The sequence below is a fragment of the Helianthus annuus genome, chromosome 11 (genome assembly GCF_002127325.2).
Source record: "Helianthus annuus cultivar XRQ/B chromosome 11, HanXRQr2.0-SUNRISE, whole genome shotgun sequence".
NCBI classification, from domain to species: domain Eukaryota; kingdom Viridiplantae; phylum Streptophyta; class Magnoliopsida; order Asterales; family Asteraceae; genus Helianthus; species Helianthus annuus.
Genome location: NC_035443.2, coordinates 9381564 through 9404318, shown reverse-complemented (window position 1 = coordinate 9404318; position 22755 = coordinate 9381564). Strand labels below are relative to the sequence as shown.

The window sequence follows — 22755 nt, the reverse complement described above, 5'->3', positions numbered from 1 at the left end:
ATTGTCTCTGCCACTGAACCACAAACCCGACATTAGTCATAAGGTTTATATAAAAGTGGTTGTAAATTTAAAATGTTATAAAAAATTGAAAAAAAGGAAAAATATATAAGAAAAGAAATAAAAAGAGGTAAATGCCATTTTAGTCTTTGCTAGTTTAGTTCAAATGTTTCATTTTTCGTCTGTGGGTCTAAAAAGGTTTCACGTTGCCATTTTAGTCTACTGGGTTAATTTCATCCATTTTTTCTGTTAACGAGAAGGGCAATTCGGTCATTTTAAATGACCGAATTGCCCTTCTCGTTAACATAATTACATATAAAATGACCGAATCGTCCTTCTCGTTAACAGAATTTAAAATGACCGAATTGCCCTTCTCGTTAACAGAAAAAATGGATGAAGTTAACCCAATAGACTAAAATGGCAACGTGAAACCTTTTTAGACCCACAGACGAAAAATGAACCATTTGAACTAAACTCTCAAAATGGCCACACACTAAACTAAAATGGCATTTAACTGAATAAAAAAAATCTAGAGGGAACGGAGAGTCCTGTGGCTAGAAACTGTCCTAACGTCACCACCGGTGGCCCAGCCGGACACCAACCGCTAATATTCAAAACCCCGGCGACAAATATCTCTGTCTCTCTCTAGGAATGCCACTCTCTCTCTCATCCTCTCACATTTGGCGACACCATGTCCGCCATTGCTACTGCAGCAGCTCTATCTCTTCCTTTCTCTCTTTCTCCTTCTTCCACTAATAATAATAAGGTACCCTACCCTTTCTTATCATCATCATCACCTTATTTTACCAGAGTTAAATTTGTTTAATCATCTTTATGCTTTAACAAAATCAGTTGTTGCACAGAAGCAATAAAAGATAAATATTCTCCAAGATATTTGATTAAAATCATACATATACGCGTAAATTACTATGCTAATCAATAGTTGTTTACGCGTTTTAAGCTAAAAGCGTAAAAGTATTATTGACTATTGGAGAAATTAGGAAAAATTCCATAGTTGTCAGCGATCGCTATAGCGTGCTATGTAGCGTATACGTCTAGGCTCGCTATTAGGGTTGTAGCGATAATAGCTAGTTTTTTTTTAATATAAATAGCAACTAAATATAGCTATAAAATAGCTGGATTTTAGGTTTTTGTTAAATATATATGTAAAATAGCATATATATATAACATTATATATATATGTAAAATAGCATATATACCAGGGTATTTTGATATAATATACAGGTAGAGGATCCTGTACATTAATCCAGAAGTGTACTATAACACTATATATAACATTATATAAACACCGTATAACACGATGTAACACAATATAACACCATATAATACTATGTAACACTATATAACACTATATAACAAATATAACACTATATTTTGTCTGATAGCATGTCTATGATAGATGTATAGTGTTATATATTGTTATATACTGTTATATGGTGTTACATAGTGCTATACGGTGTTTACATGGTGTTATATAGTGTTATAATACACTTCTCACACTTCTGAATTAATGTACACTATCCCTACCCTATACATATAATTTTTAATTTTTTTTCTAGTGTATCGCTATTTATAAAATAGAGCCGCCCGCTATTTATCGCTATTCGCTATGTAGCATATAGGTACGTTATCGTTATTAGTCGCTATTCGCCCTTCACAACTATGGAAAAATCTTTAGTGGTGCAATGGAAGCACTAGAGGAAGGAATTCGGGTGGGTTAAACCGCCACACATGATTCGGCTGGTCGAGACATTTCCGTCTGCTAATCAATAGTTATGCTTGTTTGAAGTTCTTTATCGAGCTGGTTTAGTTAAGAGTCGGCCAACTCATGGATCAGCTCCTCATCAAGTTATTCCCCATGTGTGATTGGTCTCCAGGGCTTTAATTCATTATATGTGGATATATAATCCACGTACTATCTTTTGATGCTTGATTGTAGGTGTGGGGTGTAATGATGTTGTGGAATGAGATTATGAACTGTTAATTGGTTGAGAGGAGTTATTGATTGAATGGGAATGATGGTGTTTGTGAAGTGCGGATCGAATCTTGTTTCGATAGGGGGTATTTTGGATTAGAATGATTATGATGAGGTTGAGAATTTTTCTTTGAACGGCAAATTTGGATCACTGACGGACCACTAGAGTATCATCGTGCCACCAGCAGAACCACCCGATCATATCCATCTCCACTAGGCCATGCCTATACACCAATTCAGGAGGAAACCCAATAAATATGGGAAAAACCCCCCTTGTAGGAATCGAACCCAGGACCTATTGGTCCCAAAGCTTTATCCCACCCCCAAGATGCCACTAGGCTATAAAGCCATGAGCGATGAGGTTGAGAATTATCAGGATGAGTATGATTATGTGTTTGTGTATGTAGGGGGGGGGGGGGGGTTCAAACGAGAACCACTAAACAGTTAAGAACTAAAGGAACAACTTTTTAGCCTTTGATCATGGAATAGACAAAGGGAGGGAAACGGTTGCGATTCATGGAGTGAAGAGACGTATGAGACGGAGATCGACCATTCATTGAAATACGATCCAAGGGCTAAAAAGTGGTTTATCTGGTTCCTATTTATTTAATAGTTCTCATATGAACCACCCTCTGTAGGTAAGTTATGTATGTATCTCTCTGTATATGTATACACACGCGCAAGGGCGTAGCATAGAAGCGGCCGGGGGGGGGGGGAACCCCGAACTTTTCACTCAGTAGTGCCCGGTATGTAGTTTTTGTATAGAATTTTATAGGTATATACGTTTTTGACCCTCCGGATTTATAATTTTTTAAGGTATATTCATTTTCGACTCCACCGTTGGAAATCTCAAGCTTCGCCACTGCACACGCGCGCACATGCAAGGTTAATGTGACAACTGTGAAGCTAATGTTGTTAATCAATAATCATCTCTTGCTTATGATCGCATGTAATGGATATACGGTGTGTTTTTTTAACTTAGGGGTTCAAAGGAAGATTCACGGTATTCGCTGCGTCAAACGGCGGGGAAGAAAATGGATTCGACGATAAGAAAAACTCATGGAGTAGTAGTCTATTTAATATCGAAGATCCAAAGTTTAAAATAGTCCCACAAAGTAACAGAAAGTTTTTAGATGTTAATCAAGCACTTGAAGTGGCTAGATATGATCTTCAATATTTGGATTGGCGAGCGCGTCAAGACGTTCTTACGATCATGCATCTTCATGAAAAGGTTACATTTTTTTTTCAATCTTTACACCACTCTTGAGTTGTCATTTATAAGTTATATGATTATATATTTATATCTCTATTGCAGGTTGTAGATGTTTTAAATCCTCTTGCACGCGAGTACAAATCCATCGGGACATTGAAGAAGGATCTCGCAGAGTTACAAGAAGAGCTTGCACAAGCACATAAACAGGTGAACATATAACATATATGCGAATTGGCACGATTCCACGAATACATATCTAGGGAGGGGCTCATGCGAGAACTCCATTTATTGCGAGAACCAATGTGAACACAACCTAAAATAGCTAAAAAAAACCTAACCCCCCCCCCCCCCAAAGCTAAAATGCTAAAAACTAAACCCCCAAAAAACCTAAAAAAATCTAAAAAAAATCTAAATTTTTTTTTTATATTTTTTATGCTCAAATCGCTATTTTAGTGGCAAAAAAAAAAATTTAATTTTTTTTTTGGCTTCGAAAAGTAGCGATTTTTATATAAAAAATATTAAAAAAAAAAAATTTGTGTGATTTTTAGCTATTTTTAGGCATTTTTGGTTGTGTTCACATTGGTTCTCGCGGTTCTCGCAATAAGAGGTGGTTCTCGCATGATCTTCTCCCTACGTATCTATTCAGTTATATTCATATTGTGGATCCACATAATTTGTAGGTACATATATCCGAAGCAAGGGTTAGTGCAGCTTTAGATAAGCTAGCATATATGGAGACCTTGGTGAATGACAAACTTTTGGAGGACAAAACGTCGGTCACGTCCGACACCGCAACTCCAACTCCAACTCCGACAACGTATTCCGCGGCCTTTGAAACTGCTAAAAGCAAAGCTCAAAGAAAAAGTATAAGCGTATCCGGTCCAGTCAAACCGTACCATCCTTGCTTGAAGAACTTCTGGTACCCTGTTGCTTTCTCCCGTGACCTTAAGGATGACACATTGGTAAGCGAATTATGAATTAGTAGTCATTTTTAGGAATATTGGATTTAAATAACTCCAACTTTCACCCGACAACATTCGTAACTTACGAATTGTACCACGCCACTCCCAACTTTCAACTTATTTTCCTCTGGCACTCCCAAACTAACTGAACCCTAACCCAGTTAGCTGACGTCAGATGCCATGCCACTAAACAAGTGCCACATCATACGCCACGTCATCAAAATGGTCACGTCAGATGCTACGTCAAAAAATAAGTGCCACGTCATTACAAAGGCACGTAACTACACAAGTGCAACATCAACAAAAAACTAACTGGGTTAGGGTTCGGTTAGTTTGGGAGTGCCAGAGGAAAATAAGCTGAAAGTTGGGAGTGGCGTAGTACAATTCGTAAGTTGGGAGTGCTATCGGCCAAATGCTGAAACTTGGGGTTATTTAAATCCAATAACCGTATTTTTTAATTGTTTTAGATACCTATCGAGTGCTTTGAGGAACCTTGGGTGTTATTTCGTGGGAAAGATGGAAAACCGGGATGTGTAAAGAACACGTGTGCGCATAGAGCGTGCCCTCTTGACTTAGGCTCTGTGAACGAGGGTCGGGTGCAGTGTCCTTACCATGGTAAGAAGAACTAAACATTGGTAAAATATATCATATATGAACCTTTTAGTATATTAACAAACCGCGAATGATGAAATGAAGTCATAATATATTTTGTTTTTCAGGGTGGGAGTACTCTACAGACGGGAAATGTGAGAAAATGCCGTCTACAAAATTCGTCAACGTGAAGATAAAGTCACTTACATGCATTGAGCATGAGCACATGATATGGATCTGGCCCGGAAACGAGCCTTCTTCACCCGTTATTCCTTCACTAAATCCACCCCCAGGATTCCAGATACACGCTGAGGTATTTTTTTTTTTTAATTATACAAGTTAGATACTAGAGATGGCCGTTCGACCCATTTTATTGTTAGTAATGGACCGCTTTGGTTTGTGTTTGATCTCAAATGGGTCAAATATTTTTGGTAAAGTGGGATGTGGATCAAACAGGTTGAAACTTGAAAGTAGCCTAAAGTCTCCTTAATTGCATACAACCTCTAAAGGGGAATTGGCCTGTAATAATCTCAACTAGAGGTCATTGGCCATTAAAAGTCCCACCTTTAAATATTCCCCCCACCAGTTCCACCTTTCACCTATTTTTCCTACACCGGTCCCCCGTTAGAAAAACTTAACGGAGTTATGTTTTTTTTCCAAATTACAACAGTTTTTTACGGCTTTTGATCAGAACGACGATACGAGTTCATTGATGTAAAACTTACCTCGAAACGGTGCTCCAAACGATGAAAACGGCGCTTCAATTCGGGTGTTTAAATTTCCAATTAACAAAAATCAAATCATTTGGAGTACCATTTCGAGGTAAGTTTTACATCAATGGGCTTGTATCGTCGTTATGATCAAAAGCCCTAAAAAATCTGTTTGTAATTTGGAAAAAAACTTAACAACTCCGTTAAGTTTTTTTAACGGGGGACCGGTGTAGGAAAAATAGGTGAAAGGTGGGACTGGTGGGAGGAATATTCAAAGGTGGGACTATCAATGGCCAATGACCTCTAGTTGGGATTATTATAGGCCAATTCCCCACCTCTAAATTGTATTATTGAAATATTTATATCAAGGCAAATTGGAATTTAATAATCCCACTTTTAGGTGGTTGGCCAATCGCACTGGACCTCCGTTAAAAAGACTTAACCGAGGTTAAGTTTTTTTTTTTTCCGAATTTCGAACTTTCAAACTGATGTTTTAAGGTTTTTGATCAGAACGAGGATTCGAGTCGATTGATGTAAAACTTACCTCGAAACGGTGCTTCAAACGGCTTGATTTTTGTTGATTGGAAGTTTAAACACCCGAATCGAAGCACCGTTTCGTCGTTTGGAGCACAGTTTCAAGGTAAGTTTTACATCAATTGACTCGTATCCTTGTTCTGATTAAAAGCCCTACTACATCAGTTTGAAATTCGGAAAAAAAAAACTTAACCGAGTTAAGTTTTTTTAACGGAGGTCCAGTGAGATTTTTTTTAAAAGGTGGGACTGCCAGTGGCGATATTTGACGGTGGGATTATTAAAATCCAATTTCCTTTATATTAATGTTTTCGTAAAAGTGGACAAAAGAGTGTTTGCTGATCGACCAACTCGACCTGACCCGTTGTAACCCGTCCTAAAGAGTAACCCATTACAACGTGCGCCTTTTCTGACATATTTACGAACTTGTCCATATTGCCACCTCTATCATAAACTACTAAATGAGTTAAATGTCATTTTAGTCCCTGTGGTTTGGGCCATTTTGCCAGTTTAGTCCAAAGGTTTCATTTTTAACCTGTGGGTCCAAAAAAGTTTCACAGTTGCCATTTTAGTCCACTTGGTTAACTTCATCCATTTTTTCTGTTAACGAGAAGGCCAATTTGGTCATTTTGTATGTAATTCTGTTAACTAAAAGGGCAATTCAGCCATATAAAATTGACCGATTTGGCCTTCTCGTTAACAGAAAAAATGGATGAAGTTAACCAAGTGGACTAAAATGGCAACTGTGAAACATTTTTGGACCCACAGGTTAAAAATGAAACCTTTGGACTAAACTGGCAAAATGACCCAAACCACAGGGACTAAAATGGCATTTAACTCCTACTAAATCGTGTTAACGGAAGATTAACATTTTCTTCGCCATAATGAAAGTATTAATGAACGTTTATTATGCTTATTGTGAGGGACAGATTGTCATGGAACTACCAGTGGAGCATGGGCTGCTTCTTGACAACCTTCTGGATCTCGCACACGCGCCTTTCACTCACACTTCCACATTCGCAAAGGGCTGGAGTGTCCCAAGGTGTTCTTCCCACCTTCACATTTATAATTATGAACGTTATCCAACTAGTATTCTGACCCGCCGCTCGTTGCGTCGGTGTCGAAACTTAAAGTAACTCGAACTTATACCGTCAAATATTTGACCTCATTCGTTTTCGAACAAAATTTACGTCAAAACGCAGACCAACTGAAAACGCACAAGAAAATAAGCATGGAAATGTGTTATATTTGACCTGACTCATTACCGTCAAAATTTACGTCGAAACGTAAACCAACTTGGATTTATAACAAAACGTACTTAAAAATAAGCACGAAAGAAAATAGTGTTTTTTAAGTTAAAGATTGGTACCACGCTTTGCAGGGGAGTCGAAACGTAAAGGAACTCGAATTTATACTGCCTAGTGAAAACGTATTATATTTGACACGACTTGTTTCCGAACAAAACATAGACCAACCAAAAACACACATAAAAATAAGCACGAAAACGTATTATATTTGACCCACGTACATGAAATTAAGCACGTAAAACTCGAGAGGGGGGGGGGGGATTCAAAATGACATTTTACAAAGTTTTTAGAAAGCTGAGGGGGTGTAAGTGGCAATGCTATAAGTTGAAGGGTTGAAACACAAAAGGAAAAAAAAAACATGTGTTGGACGGCATTGTTGTAAATTTGATGAAGAAAAATAATATAAAAATAGAGGTTATGTCTTAGGTGTTGTTTGTTTTTTAAGAGGTAAAATGTCTGCAGTTTGCGGACCACATCTGCAGACATCTGTAGAAGAAGAGGTGGACCAAACCTCTGCAGTCTGCAAGAAGAAGGCTGTTTGTTTTTTAACGTATGTGACTTCTAAAATAAACTGGTGGTGGTGGGTGGTGGATGTGGACGGTGGGTGGTGGTGGTGTTTAACCCTTTGCAGACCTTAGAAGATCTTAGAAGTGGTTGGGCCAAGTCTGCACCAAGAAGAGCTCGCGCAAACGTTTTTTAATGGAACGTCTTTGGAAAAACAAACAGTCTGCAGATGGCAATGTCTGCACGTGGTTTACGTGGCGGACGGTGGTGGTGTTTAACCCTCTGCGGACCTTAGAAGATCTTAGAAGTGGTTGGGCCAAGTCTGCACCAAGAAGAGCTCGCGCAAACGTTTTTTAATGGAACGTCTTTGGAAAAAATAAAAGTCTGCAAATGGCAATGTCTGCACGTGGTTTACGCGGCGCAGACAGAAGAGCCCGCGCAGATCTTTTTTAGAAAAACTAACACCACCTTAGGAGCTATGTAGTTAATGCGGTAAAATATCGGATATCGGTCAAGGACCGATATTTGAGATATAGGTTATCTTGGTGAGATATTGGTAATGTTATATAATGCAGATTTATATATATAGCAATTTAACACTAATAATTCAGTGATATACCGGTGATATATCAGTTATTTCGGTCAAATATCGGTGCTATATCGGCTATATCGGCCATATATCGGTGATATATTGGTTGTATCGGTCAAATATCGGTCAATATCGCCGATAATATCGGTACCGATATTTTACTAGGGGACGGATATGACCGATATATCACTGATATTAACTGCATAGCTAAGGAACTATTCCTAAGACACCCTTTTTTTGTTATATATATATATATATAATTTAGTTAATTGACATTTGCTTCGCGTTACAGCTTTGTAAAGTTTTTTACCCCTGAATCTGGGCTTCAAGGATACTGGGATCCATATCCGATCGATATGGAATTTAGACCGCCTTGTATGGTTTTATCAACCATCGGGATTTCAAAACCTGGAAAGCTAAAGGGCCAGAGCACCAAACAGTGTTCAACACATCTTCACCAACTACACGTGTGTTTACCGTCATCAAGAAATAAGACTAGACTGTTGTACCGAATGTCGCTTGATTTTGCTCCTGTTTTGCAACACATTCCTTTTATGCATCACCTATGGAAGCATTTTGCCGAAAAGGTAACGTCCGACAACCTTAAAAACGATAACAGTTTCTTATTGGTACATATCGGTCATATGAAACTTCTCGTTTACCTTTGCATGGTCATAAATTAGTAAGGGTGGCAAGATGGGCAGGTCAGGTAACGGGTCAAAAAAGGGTTCGGGTTGACCCACAGATGCACTTGACTTCTTTTTTTTGATGATTCCAAGAAAATTGTTGTTACAAAAATAATCTAAAAATTCGAATAAAAACCAGTTAGGAGGTTGTATGCGTTAAAATAGTCGTGGGCAACTTTAACCCACTCTACCGATTTGAGCCATTACTTGACCCGTTTGAGATAAAACACAGCCCAAATCGACTGATAAGTATATGGGTCAAAATTGCCATGACATATCTTGGCCTATTAAATAGGGGGGGGGGGGGGTCCGAAAGTTTTAAAGGAAAAAAAATAGAAGGGGGGGGGGTCAATACATATAAAATTTTTCGACTTTTTCGGTAAAATTTACACTACGAAGCGAAAAAACAGGGGGGGGGGGACAATAAGCTCCGCCCTTGGCGCCATTATTTTAACAATATGCATCCTTTTCTTGTAAATAAAAGAAGATTCATCGATTTCCATTAATCGCGAGTAGAGGAGGATTCAATCAATGAATTGGACGGAAACGATTTTAACATTACAGGTTCTAAACGAGGATTTACGGCTTGTGCTTGGGCAACAAGATAGGATGATCAACGGGGCGAACGTGTGGAACTGGCCGGTATCATATGATAAGTTAGGAGTAAGATACAGGTTATGGAGAAATGCAGTGGAGAAAGGTGTTAAGCAATTACCCTTCACCAAATGAACATATAAAACCGACTTTTTGGAGTGAATTTAACCCGTTTGTGTCGTTTTGGTCAACGGATTCGTGGTCCTGCACACATTTTTGCAGAGCATCATGAGTCAAGAGACTCTGCAGAAGAGATGATTTTTGTGGACCAAAGGTTGTAAAAATGAAAGCCAAGTATAGATACCCTTTGTAATGCCCCAACCCGAAACTGCGCTCACGTGTTACTATTACAGATATAAAAAAAACATAATTCTGTAAAACTATTGATTGATATTGATCATCATCATCATACTCAGTAAATCCCACCAATAGCAAAGCATTGATATTGATCTACTTTCTAAATAGTAATCACATCGATATTTATAGTATCTTTAAAATTTGTGTTACAATTATTAGTAACGTGTTTGACGTTATTTAAAAAAAGCATCATAAAATCTAACATTTTATTCTCTTTAATTTGAGTATAGTCTTGTTATACACTAAAGTTAATTACAGTTTTAGTCCCTGTGGTTTGTCAAAAATCACTATTTCAGTCCATTAGTTTAAAAATTGCGAGTTTAGTCCCTGTGGATTCACTTTCGTAACCATTTCAGTCCACCTTGTAACCATTTCAGTCCCTGTACTTAACAGAATAATGGATTGAAATGGTTACGAAAGTGAAACCACAGGGACTGAAATCGCAATTTTTAAACTAATGGACTGAAATAGTGATTTTTGACAAACCACAGGGACTAAAACTGTAATTAACTCCACTAAAAAAACAACAAAATAAGTCGATGTGTTGTGCGTATAACATGCATAATTATGTATATGTGTAATTATCATATAAGTTTCGTAATAATATGTTATGTATGTACATAATTCTAGCATAAGTTGTGTAATTATCGGTATACGTTGATTAATTATCATTAGAAGTTGTGTAATTACGAAGTATGAACAATTTTCTTTTTCACATTATATATGCTACAGTGAAATACATGGGATGCTAACCTAGTTTTATATAAGACATGATAGAGGATTTGGATAGCACATTGTTTGTAGATTACAATGTGTGATAGCTATTAGGGTTAATGCTAGAAGTTTATGTTCTATTCTTATACAACTGTTGCATGTTAATAGTGGAATAGTTTTGACCTTTTAAGTGTTGTGGAGTTGGTTCCACACTAGGGTTTGACCATATACAACATACCTAGGTTCGAGTCTTGGGGTCAAAAGGAAGGAACCTTACATAGAGAAATCGATTGTTGGCAGATCGCTGTATGAGCTTGATTTACCTCTCATCTGATTAACTTTCTGTTGTTTACATGGCCCGGTTATGACTTTCTTGTTTCACGTGCTAGAATCTTTATTAGTAAATGACGGGTGTATATTTTTGTGGGGTATATGAGTTTCGTATCAAGAAAATTAAAAGGTTAATGACTTTTTTGATTTAACTTGTTAAGAGGAGAGACACCTATAAAAGAGGTTTGGTAATTCAAGTCAATATTAGCCACTTGGGTTGTAATTGTAACCCAGTTGTAAGAGGCAAAGCTTCTTTGGAAAAGACCCATGTTCAAATATGGGCAAGGTGTAATTTAGGTGAAATTGTCGTTAAAAAAATTCAGTCAAAATTAACACTACGAACATGTCGGCCAATAACTAAATACACCACATACATAGTTACGTATTGTAAATCGATAACTAATACCCTACGGACACGGTGATAATACACTATAGACATAATCTGATTGGTAATTAATATACTATGATAGATAATGACAGTTTTAGTAACTCTTAACGTAACATACTACTACCATGGTTAGACAATGGCAATTTCTATAACTGTTCATAGGCAAATGTCTGACCAATTCAGATAAAAGGTTTTAACCATTCAGACTTAGTATAATGTTTAATCATTCAGAGGTAAATGTCTGAATGATTCAGACACCTACTCGTAAAACAAACAATCTAAATCATTAAATACTGAACTACTAAGTAAGAAATCTGAATCATTAAAAGCGTTATAAGAGTTAAACAAAAAGCTCTTAATGTGAAGAGGGTTCCTTCATGGAAGTGGTAACCATGCTTAAAGTGGAGCTTAAAGGAAAAGGATGCGATTTTCAAATTTATTTTACAAATCACAAAAGTCTATAATTGAAAATTTGGGACCACATAATTGAAAAAAAGCCAAAACTGGAATTTGACTTTTACGTGGGCGGTGGAGCATCATGTAATTTGCTCTTTTTTTAATAAAGTAAAAAAGTTTCAGTTTATTTTACAAATTACAAAAGTCTATCTTTAAATATCTTTTATAATATCCGAATTTATTTAAGAACTTTTTAGATATACACAATTTCATTTACTTCATGTTTTCAACTTCCTTGACATAAAGCAAGCTATTTCTTTTCTATATATAAAAAAGTTCATTGAAATGTACTGTTATTTATAAACTTGAATGACTAAATTGATTCGACAATGTATACAAGAACTAAAACATAATATTGGAAAGTTATGTTGTTTTGTGAAAAAAAAAATAATAACAATCTTTTCTTATTAACTTGGTTAAAGCCAAAGAAATTTATTCTTAGTTTTTAAGTTAAAAAAACTTGTCATACATAAAATGTAGATTAACTGAAACGTAAAGTAACTCGAACTTATATACCGCCTAGTGAAATGTGTTATATATGATAAAATGTAGACTAACTGAAAACATACATAAAAGTAACCACCAAAACGTATTAAAAAAAACATAAGGCAACCAAAAACATACAAAAAAATAAGTACGAAAACATATTATATTTAATGCACGTATATAAAAATAAGCACGTAAAACTCGAGAAGAGTCAAATTGATATTTTATAAAGTTTTTATAAAGCTAGAAGGTGTAAGTGACAATACTGAATATTGAGATTATTGAGAGTAAAAAAAAAAAGGAAAACAAAAAAGACAAAAGGCAAATTAAAGAAAAAATAATAAAAACACTTGATGTAACAAATGCTACAGTGGAAAAACCGTAATTTACGTATCGCAAACAAACGTTTTCTTCTTTGTTAAGTATATAGTAGTAATAAGACCCGTGTGTGTTGCGGCGCGGGTACTACGCAAATATTGAACAGATTAGTTCAAGCGTTATGTGATGTGTTAACCCTATGAAAACGCATATTTTGACGTATCCGATTGAACTCAATGTATTCTATAGTTGCATTGCGATTGGATCAAAACGTAACGTAAATCGAATTTATATCGTACAATCATAACGTTATACGCGACCCGACTAACTCGAATTTATATCGTCAATCCAAAAACTCTCGAGAGGGTCAAAGTGGCATTTACAAAGTTCATAAAAAGTTAAGTGGTTAAAAATTACATTTCCTAAACTTAAGGGCTAGAAAGGATAAAGATAAGATTTGATAAAGTTTTGGGGCAAGAAGGAAACTATAACAAACTTGGGCCTGAAAAGAAAACTACCACAAAGTTGGGGTGTCAAAAGCAAACCATGTGTAAAATGAAGTAGTAGTTTAGGGACTAAATTTGTCATTTTATGAAACTTTGAAGGTACCAAAATCAAGAGGCTAAATTGCAACATCGTAAAAGTACCGGGGGAGGAGGCAAAGCCGGTGGAGTTTCCACCAACTTTGTCTTATAATATAATGAAATATCTAGAATTTTTTTTAAATATCTTATAATTACAATTTTAATATTGGCAATATTATTTTATATAATAAAGACAAAAGAGAACAGAAAAAAAGAAGTTATATTACAGAGTTCATAGTCAGCAGCACTCATCACTAACCATTGGAAGCCATTAAGCGTTGAAATTCAGTCACTATCCAAACCCTAACACTCCGGCACCGGCGATGGTGGACACAAAAGTAGAAACCATATCCAGATTAGCTCAATGGCGGATCGACAACTTCGGACCCTGCACCTACAAAAGATCCGACCCCTTCAAAATCGGCATGTGGAACTGGTATTATTATTATTATTATTATTATTATTATTATTATTATTATTATTATTATTATTATTATTATTACTATTAACATTTATGATGATAACTAACTGATTTTGAGATTATGATATGATGATTGCAGGCAGTTATCGGTTGAGAAGAATCGGTATTTGTATGTTCGTTTGTTTCCGGAACCTTCTCGGTTATCGAAGGAGCAACCGCCGATTGCTAAGTTTATTATTCGAGTAACCGCTGCCGGAACTAATCGCCGCCCCTATATTTCACCGAGTATGAGCCCTAATTGTTTTATTTTATTATGCTTTTTGTTGCTTTTAGGTTGAGCTCACCAAGTATGAGCCCTAATTGTTTGTTTTTGTTGCTTTTAGGTTGAGTTTTGTGGAATTTGTTGTATAAGGAGTTTCTAGGGTTTGTTATTGATAATAGTTTAAAAGGGAGACATCATGAGAAAGCTACTTAAATGTGGTTAGAAAACTAAAAAAACTACAAAAAAAAAAAAAAAAAAAGCTTAAAAACACACTAATTTTTTTTAAACATTTTTTGGATGTAAGTCTAGCATTTTTTTAGCATTTTTAAGATAAAAAATTCAATTAGTATTACACATGTGCAATGCTAATTGTCTTAGGGTTTAGGTTTAATTTTTAGGGCTAAGGTTTAGGGTTTAGTTTTTTTGTAGTGTTACACATGTGCAATGCTAATTTTTGTTGTACTCTAAAATTGTAGATTTACAGCCAAAAATGTTAAAAAAATCGGTGTGTTTCTAAGCTTTTTTGGTAGTTTTTTTAGTTTTATTAGTTAAATGGTATCCATGAGTTTTTTGTGTCAATATGATGATTTAGTAAAGCTAGTTTACTTGATTCCTGTTGTGTTGTGGGGGTTTAGGTTTTTTCGTAGTGTTACACATGTGTAATACTATTTTTTTCAATTTTTTTTTGTATTTTAAAAATGTAGATTTACAGCCAAAAAATGTTTAAACAAATTGGTGTGTTTTTAGGCTTTATTTTTTTACCGTAGTTTTTTAGTTTTCTCATTTAAATGATATCCATGAGTTTTGTGGTCAATATGATGATTTAGTAAAGCTAGTTTACTTGATTCCTGTTGTTTTGTGGTTTAACATAACGTTCGCCACGTCACTGCCGTGTACAGTGGCGGATCTAGAAAATCCGCCAAGCCGTAACGTTTTATAAATAAGCCGTAACGAAATCGAAAAAACCTCAAATTTTTCCAAAATTTACACTAATTTTTCCAATTTTTTCCGCGCCAAGCCGTAGCGGGCGTTGCCCCCGGCATAAAGGTAGCTCCGCCCCTGGCCGTGTAGACAATGGCTTTACCTGACCAACTCTTTAACTATCACGTTGTGGTTTAACTAATAATTAAATAAAAGAAAAAAGAAAATATGTGATTGGTGCAATGGAGGTGGGCCCCACCTCTTTTTCCCTCTCGCGGCCGTGAACATGCTCACGCCCCCGGGGCGGTGTTATGGGGCATTAGGGGGGACGGAGTGGAATCGGGGAGTGTATCGGGGAGCCCCATTCACCGATCGGTGAACGGATGCCGGCGTGGAATCGGGGAGCGGGGAATGGTTTGGGCGGTGTATACTCACCGATGTGGGAAGAGGAGGGAAGGAGGAGAGAGGGGGGTTTAATGGTGGGTCCCAACCCCTTTCAACCAATCACATTTTTTTTTAATTTTTTACCAATCTCCATCTGTTTGATTATTGCCAGTGATTGAGTGCAAAATGGGGAGTGGAATGGGGACTTGACTTGGCATGATATTATTGACTAGAGAATAACTCAAACACTCAACTAGTGATTGACCACTCCCTCCACCCTTAAAGTGTGATGTGGCTGGTGGCGTTAAACCACAACGAGCAGCCTTATGGTTGGTGAATGTGAAAGTGTTGCCACGTAGACATGATCGGTTTCACTTTCACATTCACTTGAGGTGTGTTATGTTCAATGAAAGGTGAGCGGTGTGATTTCATTGGCTAGTTTACTTGATTTTAGGAGTACATAAGAAGTTTTTAGGGTTTGTTATTAGTAATATCCGTCAGTTTCTGTCTCGACAGAATGATTTAGTAAAACTGGTTTACTTGATTTTGATTCATGTTGCTTAGGGTGAAGTAAATTACATGTTGACCTAAAACGTTGAAGGAATTCAGAACAATTTAGAAAAAGGAGTGTGTTTGTGTGCAAAGGGAGAATATCTGTTAACTTAACTGTCTATGTTAACCTGATTATGTGTACATGTTATGGATAACGGATCAAACTGGTTTAAAACACTTGTAATTGTAACTAATTGAGTTCCCTAATAGGCTTATACCGCATTGTTTAATGTTGTAGTACACGAAAGACTTCTTCGAACAAGTGAAGACTTTGTCTGGCCTGTTGATTCCACTTTCCACGGTCGTTTCGTCATTGATGTCGAGTTTCTCGACTTGCAGATTTATTCGGTAAACGTAAGCATCTTGATTTGATGACATTTCATGGTTAAACTGCCACATCTAGGGTTTTTACTTTTTACATTACCAAAGCATCTGGAATTTTACTGCAGGCGTTGTTGTCAATAGCGAGCGTAGCGATCGCTGTAGCGCGCTACGTAGCGTGCCATATAGGTCTAGGCTCGCTATTAGGGTTATAGCGATAACAGCGACCGATTATTTTTAATTTTTTTATTTTTTTTTAATATAAATAGCAATTAAATATAGCTATAAAATAGCTGGATTTTAGGTTTTTGTTAAATATACACGTAAAATAACATATATACCAGGGTATACATATAAAAAATTTTAAAATTTTTTTCTAGTGTATCGCTGTTTATAAAATAGCTGCCCGCTGTTTATCGATATTCGCTATGTAGCATATAGGTACTTTATCGCTATTTGTCGCTATTCGCCATTAACAACTATGACTGCAGGGTGAAGAAGCAAGTTCAATATGGCCAAACGACGGAATGCTAAGATCATCAGCAAACGAAAGCATTCTCCGTTGTCTATCCCGCATGCTTCACGACTCAATCGACGCTGACGTCACCATCAACACATGTGACGGAGCCTTGAAAGCTCACAAAGCAATTCTCTCCGCAAGTTCACCGGTTTTCCACAGCATGTTCCAACACAACCTCCAAGAAAAAGAATCATCCACCATTAACATCAAAGACATGTCACTCGAATCATGCACCGCCCTTCTCTCGTACCTATACGGAACCATCGTACAAGAGGACTTCTGGAAGCACCGCCTCACGCTCTTAGGTGCGGCAAACAAGTACGCGATTTCAAACTTGAAAGATTTGTGCGAGGAAAGTTTGTTGGAGGATATAAACACGGGTAATGTTCTCGAGAGGCTGCAAGAAGCATGGCTTTACCAACTTGACAAGTTGAAGAAGGGGTGTTTGACTTATTTGTTTGACTTTGGGAAGATATATGATATTAGAGACGAAGTTAACGACTTTTTTAGGAGTGCGGAGCGGGAGTTAATCCAGGAGATGTTTCAAGAGGTGCTTACCGTATGGAAACCGGCTTAAGAGTTCTGGTGGTGTGTTGGATTTTGATATGAAATGGATGTATGTATAGGATATAGATGTGTGTTTAGCTTCTATAACTGAAGCAGTGTGTATAAATTCTGTATGTTTAGCAGAACACTTGGACTGTTATAATGGTTGTGAACTTTAGTAGATTTGGCTTTATACTTGGTTTTAATTAGAGTTGACAAATTGGGATGATGAACGAACATGAACGATGACTTGTTTGTGTTTGTCCGTTTATTTTTAACCAAACATGAACACTTAATTGAACAGATTTTCTTGTTTGTGTCCATTCAATAAGAAAATGAACGTGTTCGTGTTTGTTATTTGTTAATATATTAAACGAACATACATGATTGAAGATAAACGAACAAAATAAGGATTAAATGAAAGATCCAAAATCTGAAAATCTAATTGATTCTAGCTTAATAGTGGTGATAAATAAATTTAAATATGTAAACACACATAAGCAAACCTAAAAAATGAACATAAACGAACGTTTCCGAATCTAAATTAAGGAATGGATATACGTTCTTGTTAGGAGTGCAAACAAGCCGAGCCGAGCTCGAGCTTGACCAGGCTCGAACTCGAGCTTGACCAGGCTCGAGCTCGAGCTCGATTAACTTATGAGAGCTCAGGCTCGAGCTCGGCTCGATTCGAGCTTTGTTTTCAAGGCTCGAGCTCGGCTCGTTTGTATTTTCTCAAGCTCGAGCTCGGCTCGGGCTCGGCTCGTTTGTATTTTCTCAAGCTCGAGCTCGGCTCGGGCTCGGCTCGTTTATTATCTATTAATTAATATATTAAATAAAAATAATACAAATAATAGACTTTTTAGGCCCGCGAGCTCGATAAGTGAAGCTCGAGCTCGGGCTCGTTTACTAAATAAGCTTATTTTTAGGTTCAAGGTCAGCTTGTAAACAAGTTTGAATAAGCTCGGCTCGACTCGGCTCGTTTACACTAAGGCTCGATAAGGCTCGACGAGCCTAACGAGCTTCACATGTGAGGCTTGAGCTCGGGCTCGATAAACAAACGAGCTTTATTTCAGGCTCAAGCTCGGCTCGGGCTCGATAAGGCTCGGCTCGTTTCGAGCTTTTTTCTCGAGTAGCTCGCGAGCTGCTCGGCTCGTTTGCACCCTTAGTTCTTGTTCATTTATTGGTTTAATTAAATGAAAATAATTTGTTAATTTGTGTTCATGTCTTTTCGTTTATTAAATAAGCGAGCAAAAAGAACTTCTCATCAAACCATTTACTAAACGTTCGATTCATTAACAGGCCTAGACCTAAACCTTTCTGTATGACTAGAAAACTTTACTGTTATAAAGATAATCCAACTTTAGCAATAAAACTATTTAAGTTTTCACAATCAAGAAACAAATTGTTGCCTCAAACAAGATAGGATTATCTCAAGTTTTGTACACTGTTTGTTCTGCCCAAATCTAAATCAGAAATTTCTATATAACACAGCAAATGGACTCAAAACTGGAGTTCTTAATACCAAACTCTTATTGTCTGATATTTTCTGCCTAAAAACTCTATATGAATTATCTTTACACCCACTCAACAAGTTATCAGAAACCTGTAGCATCTCGGCCACCTCTTCGGCTAACGGCTTCGCAGAGGCGACATGGCAACGTGTCCAGGCTGGCGGCCCGTGTAAGCCCATAGTTACCCAACACACCACACCGTCTCCAAGCATGATACTCCGCATAAGCTACCGGATCATTCGCAAGTGCCTTCACATAATCAGCGAGTTCCTCCATGGACTTAAACTTGGTGCCGTCAATAATCGAATGTGGAGGTACAAAATCCATCACATTTGGTGCACCGAAATATATAGGGACCGCCCCTGAATCCAACGCGTAAAACAACTTCTCGGTTACGTAACTCTCGGTGTAGGTGTTTTCGATTGCTAAAACGAACTTGTAGTGTGACATGGCGCAGTGTAGATGGTCCCACCATTGAGGTGATGCGTTAGGGTCTTTTGCACACTCGGGGTATAGAGATAGGGCCATATCCAGACCGCCCATGTTGTTTAAACATTTACCGAATGAATGATGTGGCAGCAAGCTGAGTATGCGCTTTGCAAGCTGGTTTCTTTGAGGTAAGCAGCGTGATGAAGACCAATACACGAGGGTATCCTGGTAAACGCGAGACCAATAAACGTTTATGATTATTATTGTTACTAGAGTTGGCAAAGTCGGCAGGTTGGAACTTGGAAGGTTTGGTACGGGTCGGGTCAAAATAGGCCCTTCATGGTACAGGCCAGAACGGACCAGATAGTCTGAACCGAAACACCTTTTCTATGAAATTTTTCGATAATATGAGGTTGAGTAAAATGCCATTTTCGTCCCCGAGGTTTGGCCAATTTTGCGACGTTCATCCAAAGTTTTGTTTTTCCGCATCTGGATCCAAAAGGTTTGAAATCTTGCCATTTTCATCCGGCTCGTTAACTCCATCCATTTTCTCCGTTAAGTCAGGGGTATTTCCGTCTTTTTGTTAACTTAAAGGGCAATTTGTCTTATTCACTTTATGTAAAAAGATCAATACCCCTGGAAAAAGTCTGAATTGCCCTCTAAGTTAACAAAAAAGAGATGAATACCCGACTTAACGGAGAAAAGTGGATGGAGTTAACGAGCTGGATGAAAATGGCAAGATTTCAAAACCTTTTGGATCCAGATGCGGAGAAACAAACCTTTGGACGAAAGTTGCAAAACTGGTCAAACCTCAGGGACGAAAATGGCATTTTACTCATATGATGTTTTATGCATGGGAACTTTCACTTACTGACCCACTTTCTTTTAACCTAATACTTATTATTTTACCCGTTAGAGATAAATAACCCGAACCGATCCAGTTATATTCAAATGGGTCGAGATTGTCTTCTCTATATAATTCTATACAAAGTAAAAAAATGTGGTTGGGCAACTTACGTTGTTTTTAGAGGGAGAAAGATGATAATTACGATTATTGTGAAAGAGGCCACCGGCATAAGTTGACTGAACATCATCTTTGGCATGATAACTGATGAAAATGTCTTCGAAACCGGATTTTTTTCTGCCCGCCTCAAGATCCATGTACACTCGAAGTGGATCTCCAGTGCGTCTCTAGAAAGATTTAAAAAGAAAAATAAGTGGCTTTAAGGTCAAACTAACAAACATTGAAAATAAGAATGTAAATAGAAAATAATGACTACACTATAGCTAGCACACACGATTTCTTACAGTTCTATGCCGTCTTTAACTATATAGATTTCGTGACTATAAGTATAAACCATTCGGAACCACCAAACTTTAAAGTACATATCAACAAACCATACATCCACAAAAATAACCACAACTACGAAGGTATCATACGCTTAAAACTAAGGGGCTGTTTGGCAACTGCTGAATGGGTAAGTGCTGAACAAATAAGAGGTCTTAACCATTAAGAGTCAGGGGCTGTTTGTTTACCTCTTAATGAGCCTCTTACTGGTTCAGCACTTAATGGTTCAGATTGTTTGTTTCGCAAGCAGATGTCTGAATGATTCAGACATTTGCCTCTGAATGGTTAAGCATTATACTAAGTCTGAATGGTTAAGAACTCTAATCTGAATTGGTCAGACATATGCCTCTAAACGGTTAAGCATTATACTGGCTCTTAATGGTTCAGACATCTTATTGGTTCAACACTTAATTGTTCAGACCTCTTACTGGTTCAACACTTAACCATTCAGAAGTTGCCAAACAGCCCCTCGGTATTAACCATTCAGAGGCAAGTGTCTCACCAATTCAAATATGAGGTCTTAACCAATCAGACTCGGTATAATGCTTAACCATTTAGAGGCAAATGTCTGAACCATACAGTTGCTCGCGAAACAAACAGTCTAAACCATTAAGCTGAACTAGTAAGAGGTCCGAACAATATAAACAACAGGAACAGCCCTAAGAACAAGAGGAACATAAATGATCAGAATAGGAACATTTTCAAGATCAATATCAACAACAAACTATATGCCAATTATATATCTATAAACAACCAAATCCAATTCACAATCACAAAACTAGATCCATAAGGAAAATATCATCTCCCACAATCACAAATTACTTATAAAAACTGTAACTACAGTTACCCGAAAAGGCGGTGTGGTGGTCTCGAAAAACACTGCATCCGGTTTATCAACCATAACAGAAGATTTAGTCCACAAACAACTCAACCCGCATCGACACGAATACAAATTATCCAAATTATCAGGAATCCAAGTCCACCCTTTAACCAACACACCCACATGATCCATCTTCAACTCACCACATTGATCTTCACCCACACCCACACCCACCTGCAAAGATGACAACTTTACATCTCTTTTCACCAAACCCACATGTTTTTGCTTAAAATTAGCACAACCCACTTCCAAATCCCACTTCTTGAAAGCACCCAACAGGTTCTTGAATGGGTCAGATTGGGGGGGTGTTTGGAGTTGACTTTGACTTTGACTTTTGGGAATTGGGATCTGGGATGTGGTGGCAGATGGGAAATTGAAGAGGATGTAACAGAAGAAGATGAGGAGAGAGAAACCTAACATGGTGGCTATGGTGAATGAATTTAGGGGTTTGAGATTCAATAGCATTATGGGTTTGGGGATTTACAGAAATTGGGTCAGTGGGAAAGGTTAGCTGAGATTGATTGTAATAAGGGTTTGTTGAGTGAAATGGTGATTGTTCATGATCATAAAGGTTTGTTTGCAGAAAGATCAGGAAGAAAAGTGTAAGAAATAGAAGGGGTTGAGCAATTGGATTTTAACTAGGGTTAGGGTTGGAACACAGGTTAGGCTTAATTTGGAAGTTAAGTTAGATCAATTTGGTGGTAATATAACCATTGTGTAACTGAATATTATTATACTAATCACTACAAGATAGGTTCTCAAAACGTTTTTCTTCAACTCTGACGAATTACTCGGAATTGATCAAATGCGGTTAACCTCGGCCAAAATCGAATCTATATGGTCAACTCAGGCCGAATTTGACTAAAAAATATAACACATAATTCCTATGTCTATCGTATTAGTTTTCAAAGATTTTTGTATTGGTGTTTTCAAAGAGATCAGTATTGTACCATTACAGTCCACGATATTCGATTTTAAGTTTAGCCTCTTTTCGGTTTTGATATTTTATAGTACGGTATCGGTTCAGTATACTATCAATACCAATCTCATCCTAACGTGAAGGGAGATTGTGGTTGGACGAGGGTGGAAAATGGGTGTATGGGTGAATAGTAGGGTATTAATATGTCACTTTTTGTAAATCTTGTATGCACCTAAAAGGCATGGTTAGACAAGATTTTACAATGAATAAAGGGAAAATAGGATTATTTAACCTGTCCAATAGACCTTTCTAACTGATAAATAAGTTGGTTGATTCTTGGATACATTTTCATATTTAAGGGTTCTAAATCCTTAGAGTTTTGGTTTTACTTCGCAAATCATATTATCATCCATTATTAAAATTATATT

General features: G+C 37.2%; 3 protein-coding genes across 6 annotated transcripts; 2 read left to right on the top strand and 1 right to left on the bottom strand.

Moving 5' to 3' along the window:
• Nucleotides 1-539: 539 nt before the first annotated feature.
• Nucleotides 540-10100, top strand: LOC110889494 (chlorophyllide a oxygenase, chloroplastic). Of its 4 annotated transcripts, none has more exons than XM_022137025.2 (10): nucleotides 638-763; nucleotides 2810-2878; nucleotides 2976-3224; nucleotides 3309-3413; nucleotides 3887-4168; nucleotides 4636-4783; nucleotides 4888-5072; nucleotides 6930-7042; nucleotides 8693-8987; nucleotides 9651-10100. In XM_022137025.2, exons 1-10 carry the CDS (start codon nucleotides 689-691, stop codon nucleotides 9813-9815), a joined length of 1686 nt encoding a protein of 561 aa, XP_021992717.1. In that variant the 5' UTR covers nucleotides 638-688; the 3' UTR covers nucleotides 9816-10100. The 4 variants fall into 4 exon arrangements, with proteins under 4 accessions (XP_021992718.1, XP_021992717.1, XP_035835467.1 ...); XM_035979575.1 differs by lacking the exon at nucleotides 638-763 and adding an exon at nucleotides 1849-2739; XM_022137026.2 differs by lacking the exon at nucleotides 2810-2878 and having other exon boundaries at nucleotides 540-763.
• A 3407-nt stretch (nucleotides 10101-13507) lies between these two features.
• LOC110889493 (BTB/POZ domain-containing protein At1g21780) lies at nucleotides 13508-17473 on the top strand. The gene is made up of 4 exons (XM_022137024.2): nucleotides 13508-13749; nucleotides 13874-14019; nucleotides 16092-16207; nucleotides 16666-17473. Exons 1-4 carry the CDS (start codon nucleotides 13637-13639, stop codon nucleotides 17269-17271), a joined length of 981 nt encoding a protein of 326 aa, XP_021992716.1. The 5' UTR covers nucleotides 13508-13636; the 3' UTR covers nucleotides 17272-17473.
• Nucleotides 17474-18615: 1142 nt separating this feature from the next.
• On the bottom strand, nucleotides 18616-22078 carry LOC110889492 (alpha-(1,4)-fucosyltransferase). The gene is made up of 3 exons (XM_022137023.2): nucleotides 21376-22078; nucleotides 20198-20371; nucleotides 18616-19405 (listed from the first exon to the last, which is right to left on the bottom strand). Exons 1-3 carry the CDS (start codon nucleotides 21871-21873, stop codon nucleotides 18836-18838), a joined length of 1242 nt encoding a protein of 413 aa, XP_021992715.1. The 5' UTR covers nucleotides 21874-22078; the 3' UTR covers nucleotides 18616-18835.
• Nucleotides 22079-22755: the final 677 nt, after the last annotated feature.